Source organism: Watersipora subatra, chromosome 9, assembly GCF_963576615.1.
Source record: "Watersipora subatra chromosome 9, tzWatSuba1.1, whole genome shotgun sequence".
NCBI lineage: Eukaryota > Metazoa > Bryozoa > Gymnolaemata > Cheilostomatida > Watersiporidae > Watersipora > Watersipora subatra.
This window is the reverse complement of record NC_088716.1, coordinates 10,620,297-10,634,150: the sequence shown is the minus strand read 5'-3', so window position 1 is coordinate 10,634,150 and position 13,854 is coordinate 10,620,297. Positions and strand designations below refer to the sequence as shown.

General features: G+C 35.3%; 1 protein-coding gene across 1 annotated transcript in view; it reads right to left on the bottom strand.

Annotated features, from left to right (window-relative positions):
* Nucleotides 1–13,854, bottom strand: part of LOC137403552 (baculoviral IAP repeat-containing protein 7-B-like) — a 37,082-nt gene that overhangs the window by 14,100 nt on the left and 9,128 nt on the right. The window contains exons 4-6 of the mRNA XM_068089504.1: nucleotides 10,381–10,591; nucleotides 6,297–6,439; nucleotides 5,319–5,391 (exon numbers count right to left, since the gene is read on the bottom strand). Coding sequence (XP_067945605.1) covers nucleotides 5,319–5,391; nucleotides 6,297–6,439; nucleotides 10,381–10,591 — 427 coding nt within the window. The remainder of the gene's footprint in view (nucleotides 1–5,318; nucleotides 5,392–6,296; nucleotides 6,440–10,380; nucleotides 10,592–13,854) is intronic.

The window sequence follows — 13,854 nt, the reverse complement described above, 5'->3', positions numbered from 1 at the left end:
CGAGAGTGAGCCGATAAACAGACTCGTGGGTGAGCCGATAAACAGACTCGCGGGTGAGCCGATAAACAGACTCGCGGGTGAGCTGATAAACAGACTCGATGGGGAGCCGATAAACAGACTCGATGGTGAGCCGATAAACAGACTCGATGGTGAGCCGATAAACAGACTCGATGGTGAGCCGATAAACAGACTCGATGGTGAGCCGATAAACAGACTCGATGGTGAGCCGATAAACAGACTCGATGGTGAGCCGATAAACAGACTCGATGGTGAGCCGATAAACAGACTCGATGGTGAGCCGATAAACAGACTCGATGGTGAGCCGATAAACAGACTCGGTGGTGAGCCGATAAACAGACTCGAGAGTGAGCCGATAAACAGACTTGTGGGTGAGCTGATGAACAGACTCGATGGTGTCTTTTCTCAACTATTACACCCTAGCAAGCCAAACGCAATAATTCTTGATGTTCGGTCAATAGCACTTATAGTGAATGCAGCTATGATACGCTGGCTAATATCACAATGCTAAAGTCAGAAACAGTGACAAGAATGTTATACCTATTTGCTTTTCAAACTCAAGCAGAGCTTGTTTGTAAAGAACGCAGTATCTTTATTGGTGTTATATCTCTCAGTACCAAGCAGTAACACACCAACAATGATCAAACCGGCAGGTTATATAGCAATCCCAAGAAAAATCCACAATTGATTGGCTGCACAGTAATCAGATCAACCAATTCCACAATAACATATTTCGAATACAAAAACGATAACATTTGTCACTAACTAATCACGCAATTCGAGTATTAATAATTTTTTTAGTGTTTGTATAGTAACATGCAAATCTTAGAACAATATGGTAATAAATGGTTAACATAAAAAAATTGCTAGTATCACACATACATACACTCTACATTGAACAAGTGTTAAGCGTGCGCCTTATAAATGACTATTCAAATTTGACTGAATTGCGATGAACGTAATATAGATCCGTTGAGTTAGCAATTTGAAGCTGCCGGATTATAGGCTTAGAAAAGACCTCATCAACTCTTACGCATTCTGACGTCCACAAATACGGGTACACACTGATTGACAGCTCATTCGCTTTTACAAGCATGAAGTGGGGTCCAAGACCATTCGCCCATCGGTAGATCCTATCGGGGACGACAGTGACCTTCTCGGGCTACTGGACTCACCAGTCAAAATCGATTTTTGAGTGCCAGTAGTCTCACCAACCACCTCAGCCCTTTTCAGGGCTATCATTTCCGTTTTAAGGGTTTTGTTCTGCGACGACAATGGTGGAAACTCGGTGTCGTACTTGTCGTCCACCTTTTTTATTACACTGGTAATGAGACTTGTTTGAGATGATATAAAATAAATTTGAGGGAGCATGACTCTAAAAAGGTGCAGCTAACAATTTATTTTGGAGGCAAAGTTGGGTTGAAACCAGGTATATGAGTAATTGGTTAATTGTTGATATTACAATATCTGTTATAAGTATACAGTATCTGTTAAAGGTCGCGCAATCTAGTCTCCTCTCTTTTGCGTTGTAAGATTTGGTCATTGATAGCTAATCGAGTGATGCGCTCTCTAACGAAGTTGTTAACAAGTAAGTCATTGACGTTTCGAGCTCGAGAGAGCAACAAACGATATTCCAGCGGTCATTTCGTGGTGGCCTATATCAATGACAGCTTTAGCCATGGCAAGACCTTGATTCTTGTGTATTGTCAAACCCCATGCTAGATCAAGAGGAATGCCTGCACGGCTAAGAGTGGCATTGCTGTACAACCTAACCTACTGTACGTAATTTAACTAACAACAACAATAAAGAAATATATTTATTATATCTCTGAAATGCAATATTAAAAGTAAAATGGCAAGCTGCCGTGTAATATACAGTTTGAAAGTTGGTTGTGTTGAATGTAGAATGGTTTGGACAGCGATATGCAACAGAAAGCAAGCGTTGGCATTCACGCGTCTAGAGGTTTTATGCAAACGAGTGAAATAAAAAAATATTCTTGTCATAAAGGGGCATTGTAGTTCCGCCCTAGCTTGTAGATAAGATGTAAAGAAATCTGGCTAATGTTCTTAAGATAATTTAAAAAACCCTCGGTAATTGGACAAAAACGTAGGCTGATAAACTGTGTACCACATTTTCGTACCTGTAAATCGGTCTACTCCTCAAACAGTCTACGTTAATTACACAAACCTTCGGCAATTAAACAATGCCATAGACTGGTGAAATGAGCATGGTTTTCTCGTGAAATGCGCACTGCTAAATAGTTCTACTATCTGTCGCACGGCTATATTGGCGTATTGTAAGCCAGTCTTAACTATTATTAAACCAAGCTTTTCAAGCGTTTTGTGGCGAATTTTAGCAGAATTAATCTGTCTATTTATGTATAATCCGATCAGATGGGTTATTTTTAAGATATTGCGGTAACCTTTCAATGACTTGGTAACATATTTAAATAGGTTTATATGTGTGTTGTATCGTTATTATACTTTAACGATTCAGCTAAAAAATGGTTAAATTTGTTGATGAGATCTCGATACAAGGGTTTCCGACGTTGTTGATGAGTACATGAGATGTGCACATGCATTTATCATAAAAACTCTCAAACTTAGCTCCGCTCGTTTGGTCGTGGGATGAACAAGTGACATAAATGAATCATACTTATATTACATGCAGAAACAAAAATTAATGTTTTTAACACAAAAATATTTCCATCATTTGCTCGGATAGCTGCGTTCTGATTGTTGCTTTCATTGGAACGAACATATTTTAGTTGTCCAATACTTTCCACAACGTCTTCTGACCTCAACTCTTCTTTTGCACTGCTGAACTAGTCGATATTAGCGTCCAAACATTTTTTAGCAAAGTTTTCACGCGCTGCATTTAGCACGAACGCAACGCGTAAAGGTTTGCTTAATAAACGTAACCTTTGGTCCAAAACTTGCGAACCGGTTTTTATACGCATGTCCTTCGAAGTATTAGGACCGCGTTAAACAAGAAACTACTATTAGCCTGAGACAGTTAGTAGTTATTTCTATGGCGTTGCTTTCAAAGTTTTATCTACCATCGTAAATTTAAACCGGTTTTTATATGTAGGCCTCTTCGAAGTACGTAGAAAGACCGCGTTAAACAGAGGACTACTACTAGCCTGAAACCGTTATTGATTATTTCTATGGTGGCGCTTTCAAAGTTTTAACGGAAAAAAAATGAAAAGCTTTACAAATGGATAACGAGAGAATTGATTGTTATTGATATAAACGATTCATTATTAATACAATTTTGTGGACACTTTCCTACCGATCAGTTGATATTATGGGTTCATGAAGATCAAACAATGTCAAAGTGGTGGTCAAATGGAGGTGGTGGTCTATTTTTCAGCCCTTCTCTCAGGGTGGCGGTCAATTAGAGGTTTCACGGTATATATATGTGTATATGTATACATATATACATGTATATACATACATATATTTATATATAATAAACAAAATATTAGGAGTGAAGTAAATTTTCAGTAAAGGCCCTACAAATCTGCTTCATGCGATGCAATCCTCAGGCTCGGTTTCACTAAAATCGCGCCGTGAGGAGTGCATATATAGTCACTCAGGTGCGATTTTAGTCAAACTGCACCTGAGGAGTACATCGCATGAAGCAGATTTGTAGGGCCTTTACTGAAAATTTACTTGACTCCTAATATTTTGTCTATTATTCTTTACTTCACTAACTATCTTTTAGATTTTTAGTTCTCTTTTTATATGCTTTTGTACCTTCTTTGAGTCACTACATACAGTATATGTATATATTTATACACCGAAATATACACTGAGATATGTATAGATCTCAGTGTTTCTCTGTCATCTGCCAGTCGTCTGTCCAATAATTTATAATGCGATAATGTTTTAGCAACAAATATCCGATTATAGCAACAAAAAATTGCCTTCGTACAGGATTTGAACTCGCAACATTCAAATCCAAAGTCAACTAACAAGCACGCATAACCACAAAACTAAGCCAATGTTACAATGCTTTACGATGCCACACTTAATATATACCGTGTATCCTTGTCGCTATAGCACACGCTAAATGTGAACTTTTTATTATTAATTAATACAGTGTGCCCTCGGGTTACGATACCGCTGTTATATACAATATACAGTATATGGTAAAAGCGATGGGTGCGACAAAAACTTGTTAGCAGACTTAGGATTTGAATGTGGCGAGTTCAAATCACAAGTACAAATCCAGTACAAAGGTGTTTTTTGTTGCTGAAACTTTATCACTTTAACTGTGCATACGAACGATTATATATATATAGTGTATATATAATGTACATAGATACAATGTATATGTACAGAATGGTGTAACAGACATGAATATAATGCTTGCAGGCAGGGAACTTCAATTTGATTTGAAATGATTCACGCACTACAATTCACAGAATACGTGAATGTAAACAGATACATTTCTATTTAGTGCTGACTAGATTTATGTTGAGAATAAATCTTTTTTGGTAAGCTGTTTGGAAAAACATGAAATTACGTTTTGATTACCATTCTTAAGAAAACTTCTCTGCAACATGTCATCATGTAACAGCAACAGTTTAATGTGTTGGTGTAACATGTTAACATGTTACACCAACACATTAAACTGTTGCTGTAACATGTTTCTGTAACATGTCATCATGTTACAGAAACATGTCAAAACGTTGCTGTAACATGCTAACAGGCTGCTTTAAACTCGAGTACAAGGAAGATCCTTGTTATAAAATGTAAAGTGTTTCACGATAACAAATTTACATTTAAATGGGGGCTTCATGCTAAATATTATAACTCTGTTTGAGATGAAAACATTGTTGGATATCACATTTTTATGCATAAAATGTCAACTCTATGCTTAGGGAGACAACTCTATGCTTAAGGTGATAACTCTATGCTTATGATGACAACTCTAGACTTAAGATGACAACTCTATGCTTAATATAACAACCCCATGCTTAAAATGACAACTCTATGCTTAAGAGGACAAGTCTATGCTTATGATGACAAGTGTATGCTTATGATGACAAGTGTATGCTTATGATGACAACTCTATGCTTATGATGACAACTCTATGCTTGAAATGAACTCTATGCTGATGATGGCCACTGTACACTTGTGGTCACAAGTGTATCAACTAAGTGGCTGAGTAGATACCAGCCAAGTAGGATACGAGGGAAAGAAAAACTTAGTCAGAAGTTATCTTGCATCGGTCATGCTATAAAAGCTTATATTTAAATTCAGGAATACTTCACTAAGAGCAAACAACTCACGCTGGAGGATGAGCAGAAATTAATGAAGCAGCAGCGAGTGCTGGTACTTGATCAACAGGCGGGTCAACCTCATCTACAGTGACAGATACACAGGAATACATTATATAATAATACTTCACCTTCAACAGTGTTTCCTAACAAGACAGAGTGGCTAAAATCATTGCTTGAGATGAGAATACCGTGACAGACAAAGAATAAGAAGTAATACATGTATGTACTAGCAATGCCAGAATATACGAAGCAGGGATAGAATGTAAGTGGAATTACAAAGTGGAAGTTATGTTCTCATGCACAAAGAGTATACTATTAGGCAAAGTGAACAGTATACTCAAGATAGAGTATACTCAGTATAGAGTTATGCTCAATATGTGAAGCATACTTATTGAGCATAACTCTATGCAAAACAAAAAGAAAGCCTGTGATGCAGTTGGAAAGCCCGTGACACAAAATGTGGAAGGGAAAAGAACTTTGTGGTTTTCTTATATTTGTAGTGACTATCGCTATTTGTAAAGATTTTGGAATTGTAAACAAACCATCAAAAGTATCTATGTTAGAATAAGCATTTGTTTAGATCTATGAATAGCTCTATGAATATCCATAAACTTGAACTTATCCACTGCACGCTACTTTCATAGATATGTAACTAAAATAGTCATTACTCTATTCTTGGTCTGTGAATGAACTGAACAAAAAACTTTATCACAGCCTATCAATGTATTAACATATTGATAAAGACCTCAGGCCATGACATTTGCTGATGTAACGTCTCGCATCCCCTTTCCACTGTCAATGAGCATTACCTCAGTTAATGTGTACTGTCATGTACTCAAACCAAGGTAACAAAACTATCAGATTTTTTATAATATTGAAAGGGATATGTGATCCAAGCTGCATGCCTCACGTGTACTAAATTGTGACCCTCTCTTGCACTTGGGGAATCTAAAAGCGCCTAAAATTATAGATTGCTGGATGACTGACCAAGAAATGATGTGTCACCACTGATATAGTAATGACCCTGGGTGCGCTGAAACTCGGCGTCTGTCATCCCAGCACGTACAGTTCTTATGTATCCCAAGGACTTTCCTGGTTGCATCTGCAGCCATGTGCAGCCCGGGGAGAACCTGTATGAAGCCAAGTATGGCTATAACCAGACTGTAGTTGAATTTTCATTGAATATCAACATCTACACTCAATCAATGACATAAAAGGTTGACAATAGAATATGGATTGAAACCAAACACTTAGCTGAGAGTCATAGTTTTAATGTAAACTGAATATTAAAAATGAGTGTTTTTAAGACAGCATAGACAATATGTCATATAATATACATATTCATAATATATATATTCCTCAAAGCATGTCTGTGTTCTTTCATCATCTGTCTGCATTCCGGCTATAGATCTTAAAATCTTGATTTTGAAACGCAGCATTTTATGGATTTAAACTCACAACGATTGAATGGACAAGTTTCTTATCTGGACACTCTACCACTGGGCTAGACACCATAGTGATAAGATACCTTTTTATATAACGAATACACCATCCACGTGCTAATTTTTTAGCCTTGGGCTTTTGACCAAAGATTTTGAGATTTGTTTGTCTAGCAGCGTGAACATAAATTCGGTTCTCCACCAAACCGGGGCATGCGCATTGGAATTGGCCAAGCTCCGGAAACAGAACAAATGGAGAAGCATTTTACGCTTCATAAATTCTTTACAAAAAGGGAGGAACCATCTGGGACGACGTATCCTCTACCAAAGAAATTTGCTATGGAAATAACCCCTCCAGTCAAGTTACCCTAAATTGTTTTGGAGGAGGATTCTTCTTCAAAAATGTGAAGTACACATGCCATTGCTGTTTATATTTTTTTTTTCCTACGAATTTTGATAAACTGATCTGTTGCATTTTTCGCTGTTTCGTTATCAATTTCTGCAATTTTTAGGATTGTATTTTAACCTTTAATGTATTGTATCTTAACCAAAGCCAAACATATGAAATGTTTATTTTTGTTTTCTTTTTACATCATCATAAATAGAAAACCTTTTATTAAAATTGAACACGATCTATATCTACCCATTTCTATTTATAGTATACAGTACAGCTTATGATGTACAATGTTGAAAAAATACTGAAGTAGTTTTCTTGGCTTGGAACAGATTAAAATTTACATAATTTTATTTTAATAGAAAAAATGATTTCGAATTTCTGACATACCGGTTTTCGAACAACCTTCTTACGCGTCGCTGAAAGTTATGAAATTTTAAATTTACAGTGGTTTGAAAACCTTTACAGTTGTTTTTTATTTTCAATTTAGTTGTCCTGCACAAAACCTTTTTTTTATGATATGAAGTTTGAAAGTTACAGTTGTTTGAAAAAGTTAAAAAACCTTCACAGTTGTTTTTATTTTCTCTCCTAATTTATTTCAACTACAGAAAACACTTTTCTCATGATATGTAGTTTGAAAGTTAGAATGACAAATGTTATTATATGTTGAATAAAAATAAACTTTCGGTCCAAAGACGTTTTTATTACCTTACTTATTTTAGCTTTAGGTTTTTGACCATAGATTTTGAGATTCGTTGGTCTCGGAGCTCAATTTGATTGTTACTCCATAGTAACAATCAAGTCATTTGCCTCATCACAGTGAAGAGCTAGAGTAGAAGTGATAGGGTGTGTGAAAGGGCAACCAGCGCATAAAACAGGACAAAAGTAACTAGGCAATAGTGCTAAATAGTTACCCATTTTTCAAATGTTATAAGAATTTTTCATTGGAATCATAGCTAAACAGATGATATTTAGTCATTACTTGCTAATGATTTCACATTTACATTTAAACACATTTACAGTTTTATTTTTCTTCTTAATTTATTTTAACAAAACACTTCTTTCATGATATGAAATTTAAAAGTTGTAGTTGTTTGAAAAAGCTTGAAAATCTTTACAGTGGTTTTCTTTTTCCTCTTAATTCATTTGAACTGCTTAAAAATACTTTCTCATGATACGCCGTTTAAAAGTTAGAATAGCAAATGTTGTTATATGTTAAGTACAAATCAATTTTCTGTCCAATGGATTTTTTATTACCCGGGCAACCCCGGGTGGCACAGCTAGTAGGCAATATAATATAAATTGTAACAAAAGCAATTAACAACCTATAGTTGTTGACACAGCTGTAGCTAAGACCGCAACACATATAGACAGCGATATGAAGCGTGGCAGCTGACAGACTATCTATGTTAAAGATGAACTCATACAAAACTTCAGTAGATTTTATCAGAAAGTATTAATATTTTTCTATCATTTGTAATTGTTTTTGATGTTTGAGTTGATCTGACTGCCAAGATGTTTCAAGATTGAAATCTACAAAACTTGATCGCAGTAAAAATCAGATCAAGCAAAAGTGCGATTATGAGGTCTATATTTACAGTATTATATTATTATTATTGTATTATTATATAATTTATTTATATTTATAGTTGCAAAGAGACTGACAGAATAGAGACCGGCAGCACTGCAACTTGAACACAATAACTGATATCAACTATAGCAATGACAGCGATTAGTGACATCAGTTTGCTCGTATTTTTCTTTTGAACGTTTTAATCGTGATCAAGTTTTATCAATTTTAATCTTGAAACATTCTGGCAATCAGATCACCTCAAACATCTAAAACGATCGCAGATGATAGAAAAATACTTATACTTTCTGATAAAAACTAATAAAATTAGGTGTAAGGTCATCTTTTATCGATATAATCCACATGAAAAAACGCAAGAGCTAAGCATATGCATAACAGTAAACAGGTAGGAAGACAACAACTACGAAAAATGACTATCTATGTTATAAGAAGACAACAACTATGACTATCTATGTTAACCAACATAATTTACATGGAGACACTCAAGAGCTATGCATTGCACTAACGAAGGTTGTGTGTAGCAGTAAACAAGTAAAAAGACAATGACTGTGACAGGTGGTAGAAGTGAAAGTAAAACAAGGAAGAGAAGTGAATTTTTAAGATGTAAATCGGCAAAAAAACCAAAGGATCCATTTAAGAAATTAGCCACAGAAAACCTCTCATAGATTTATCAATGAGCTAGAGAATGATTTGACCGTGGAGAGACAATCCCTACACACTGCTCTTCCTTCAAGGGAACTCAACCGGGTGTCTATTACGTCTAGTGGCTACTTCATGTAAATACCAACGAGACAACAATGAAATGACAGCAAGAATGATAAAAATAACATAGTCAGAGTTGTGTAAGTAAGAACAATAGGGTTGATGTGCAAATATAGAAGGTTATGTACACATTGTGACTCCAACCTGTTAACATACAGTATGTAAAAGGTAGTGACAAGGAACAGTAAACATGCAAGTGTGAGGGGACATTATAATTACCTTTTATAAAGCATACAGAGTGTTACCAGGTAATCAGTGACCTGAAATATACCAACTAAATAAATTTTCACTTATATGAACTAAAGCTACAGTTATATGAACTAAAGCTATAGTTATATGAACTAAAGCTATAGTTATATGAACTAAAGCTACAGTTATATAAACTAAAGCTATAGTTGTATGAACTAAAGCTACAGTTATATGAACTAAAGCTACAGTTATATGAACTAAAGCTATAGTTATATGAACTAAAGCTATAGTTATATAAACTAAAGCTACAGTTATATAAACTAAAGCTACAGTTATATGAACTAAAGCTACAGTTATATGAACTAAAGCTATAGTTATATGAACTAAAGCTACAGTTATATGAACTAAAGATACAGTTATATGAACTAAAGCTATAGTTATATGAACTAAAGCTATAGTTATATAAACTAAAGCTACAGTTATATAAACTAAAGCTATAGTTATATGAACTAAAGCTACAGTTATATGCTCTGTTCACCAATGATTCAAGTAGGGATGATGACATGATGTTCACTGAATGAACCCAAACAATCTCCATTGTTGATCGTAAGTTATCTTGTTTTATTGATTAACTGCTAAAAGATTTCCAAACAGGCCATTTCATTCAGACTTTCATACTGACTTAGAAATACATACATAGCGTGACAGCGCCATGGATCATCTCCTTGTTCCCATCTGGATAGTTTCCCTTTGCACCAGAAGCAGTAAACCTCATCGTTATGGCCATTGTAGCAAAATCCAGCAGCACACAAATCTTCAGCATCAACGTTAGCATCCTCAGGGTACCCAGCATATGTCTGTCTTCTTAAGTCCAAATTCTCGAACTGAAGACCTCCTGCTCCAGGCTCTAGTAAACAAAGGTTAGAGAACAGTACATAACTAGAAGAATCTGACTGACCATCCATTACCTTCCTACAGTCTCAAAAACCACTACTCCTCATACCAGACACCATTATCTGGCCAATTTACAATATACAGTCAAACATGGATAACTCGCCCACGGATAGCTCGAACACATGGTTAATTCGAACGGTTTCTTTGGTCCGTTCCCACGTAATGATAAATTGCTATAGATAACTCGAACTCAACACTGTTAACTCAAACTGTTTTTTTCCCAATGGCTACCGAAACGGTTGTTATCGCTTTAGAAAATCACTTTATTCCAAGCCATAGAGGTAAACCTCAACTTTTCGTAATTCATAAGCGTCGTTATTACCACCATCGGCAAAATATTTTTGTCAACGACTTTTCTAAAGGTTTAGTGAAATCTGATTTATACCAAACCGCTTAGCAATCGCCCTTCGGAAGCAAGGTAAAGTGAGGTAATCTTTGCATAAACTTCAAGAAAAATTGGCAAAATTGATCGTGGGTAAAACGCTCAAAAGAAAAAGATGTCTTTTCTTTTGAGCATTTCAACAACGATCAAATTTTGCCAATGTCAATCTAAAAAACGTCCTGGCAATAACATCACCTCAAACAACAAACCAATCTCAAGTGATAGAAAAATCTCTATACTTTTTGATAAAAACGTTTTAAACTTTACATTAGAAGCATTTAATTTGCAACAAGCCATTTGTGCTTTTGGTTTATATTATACAGTCATTTGCAAAAGTTTAAGACCACTTGGTAAATTTGAAGAAATTTTCTATCAAATGATGTTACTAGCTTCTGGCTTCAGTTAATCTCCTCAGTTGTTCTTGTAACCCTATCAGTCGCTCCTTAAGTCGGTTCATTATTGTCGAGCATAAAGATTAATGCTTTACTTAATTTTTGGCTCAGTTTTGTGGCAAATATTAGTTTAAACAACATGGTGAAAATGGGTACAAACAGGCCTTGGCACCGACTGCTAGAGCCAAAATATTTGTCACCAAAAGGTATAGCCACTGGACCATTCAAGACTGGTCAAACGTGTTATTCTAAGATAAGTCTAATTTGTTGTAGTTTAAATTACGCAAGAGACACGTTTGTAGACTAGTAGTAACTTGCTTCGATGACAGATAAAGCTGTCATAAGAATAAAACATTCACCGAGTCATATGGCATGGATGACAATGTTCGTCAAAAGGACTGCAGGCTGGTACTTTTTAGATTAAAACATCACCATGAATGGTGAAAAAGAAAAAACACTTTTTGAACACAATATAGCTTTATATATGAGGTACATGAATGCATTGTCTTTATGCACGATGGAGCACCTTGCCACAGATTGAACAAGGTGATAGATTATCTGAAAAAGATGAAAGTCGAAGTTCTTGCTTGGCCAGGTAACAGCCCAGATCTCAACCTAATTGAGAATCTGTGATACAAAGTCAAGGACAAAGTAGCAAAAGAGCAGCCCCAAATGCTTAAGCTGTATATGAAGCAATTAGGACAGTTTGATAACTGAGATACCCGATGACTAGTGTAAAAAACTTATTGAGAGCACGCCAAGGAGACTTAAAGCTGTAATAGAAAACGAGGGACGACATACAAATTATTGACATTAGCAGCATTTGGAGTAACTGAAGCACAGTATAGACTATGTATTCTCTAACTTGTATCATAGCGTAAACAAAAAAGAAACAATTTGGTGTAATACCAAAAATCTTAAATTTTTGGAAAAATCAAGGGTGGTCTTAAACTTTTGCAAATGACTGTAGTTTATATATGTACTGATGTCTTTTCTTTTGAGCATTTCAACAACGATCAAGTTTTGCCAATGTCAATCTAAAAAGACGTCCTGGCAATAACATCACCTCAAACAACAAACCAATCTCAAGTGATAAAAAATTCTCTATATTTTTTGATAAAAACGTTTTAAACTTTACATTAGAAGCATTTAATTTGAAACAAGCCATTTGTGCTTTTGATTTATATTATAGCTTGTATATGTACATGTATCTACTAATAAATAAGTAAATACATGGAGTTGTGACAGTGCTCTGATAACTTGAACGCTCTGATAATTCGAACAATTTCGCTCGGTCTCGTGAAGTTCGAGTTATCCATGTTTGACTGTACATGTATATATATATATATATATATACTGTACATGTATATATATACATGTACAGTATATATATATATATATATATACTGTACATGTATATATATACATGTACAGTATATATATATATATATATATATATACAGTCAAACATGGATAACTCGGCCACGGATAGCTCGAAAACATGGTTAATTCGAACGGTTTCTTTGGTCCGTTCCCACGTAATGATAAATTGCTATAGATAACTCGAACTCAACACTGTTAATTCGAACTGTTTTTTTGCCCAACGGCTACCGAAACGGTTGTTATCGCTTTAGAAAATCACTTTATTCAAAGCCATAGAGGTAAACCTCATCTTTTCGCAATTCATAAGCGTTGTTATTACCACCATCGGCAAAATAATTTTGTCAACGACTTTTCTAAAGGTTTGGTCAAATTTGATTTATACTGCTATACGATTAATAGCACGGGCTTGCTGGGTCAAGCGCGCAAGGATTTTCGCCACGTACATACAAAACAAAAACAGCATGTTGTTTTGTATGTGCGTGGCGAAAATCCTTGAGTGCGTGACCCGGCTAGCCTGTGACGAATAGTTTTCCGACGTTGATTCCGTGTTGAATCAACGTCGGAATGTTGAATGTTTAAAACGTCTTAAAATTGTTTTTATTAAACGTATACGTTGTCTTAGCTAAAAAAACTATTCATCGTTTGACCTAAACACAGAATACGTGTGTACATTCAATAAGTATCCATTCAAAAAGCGTGAGTGATATACAATGTACCGTTAAACCTCGTAAAACTTTTAATTGAACTGCCTCGGAGTGTTGCTCTTAACGAATCCCAGGTGAAGTAAGGGATTTTTCTTTGGTAACTTTTTCTTGAAGTTGCATAAACTTCAAGAAAAATCGGCAAAATTGATCGTGGGTAAAACGCTCAAAAGAAAAAGATGTCTTTTCTTTTGAGCATTTCAACAACGATCAAGTTTTGCTACTGTCAATCTAAAAAGACGTCCTGGCAATAACATCACCTCAAACAACAAACCAATCTCAAGTGGTAGAAAAATCTCTATACTTTTTGATAAAAACATTTTAAACTTTACATTAGAAGCATTTAATTTGAAACAAG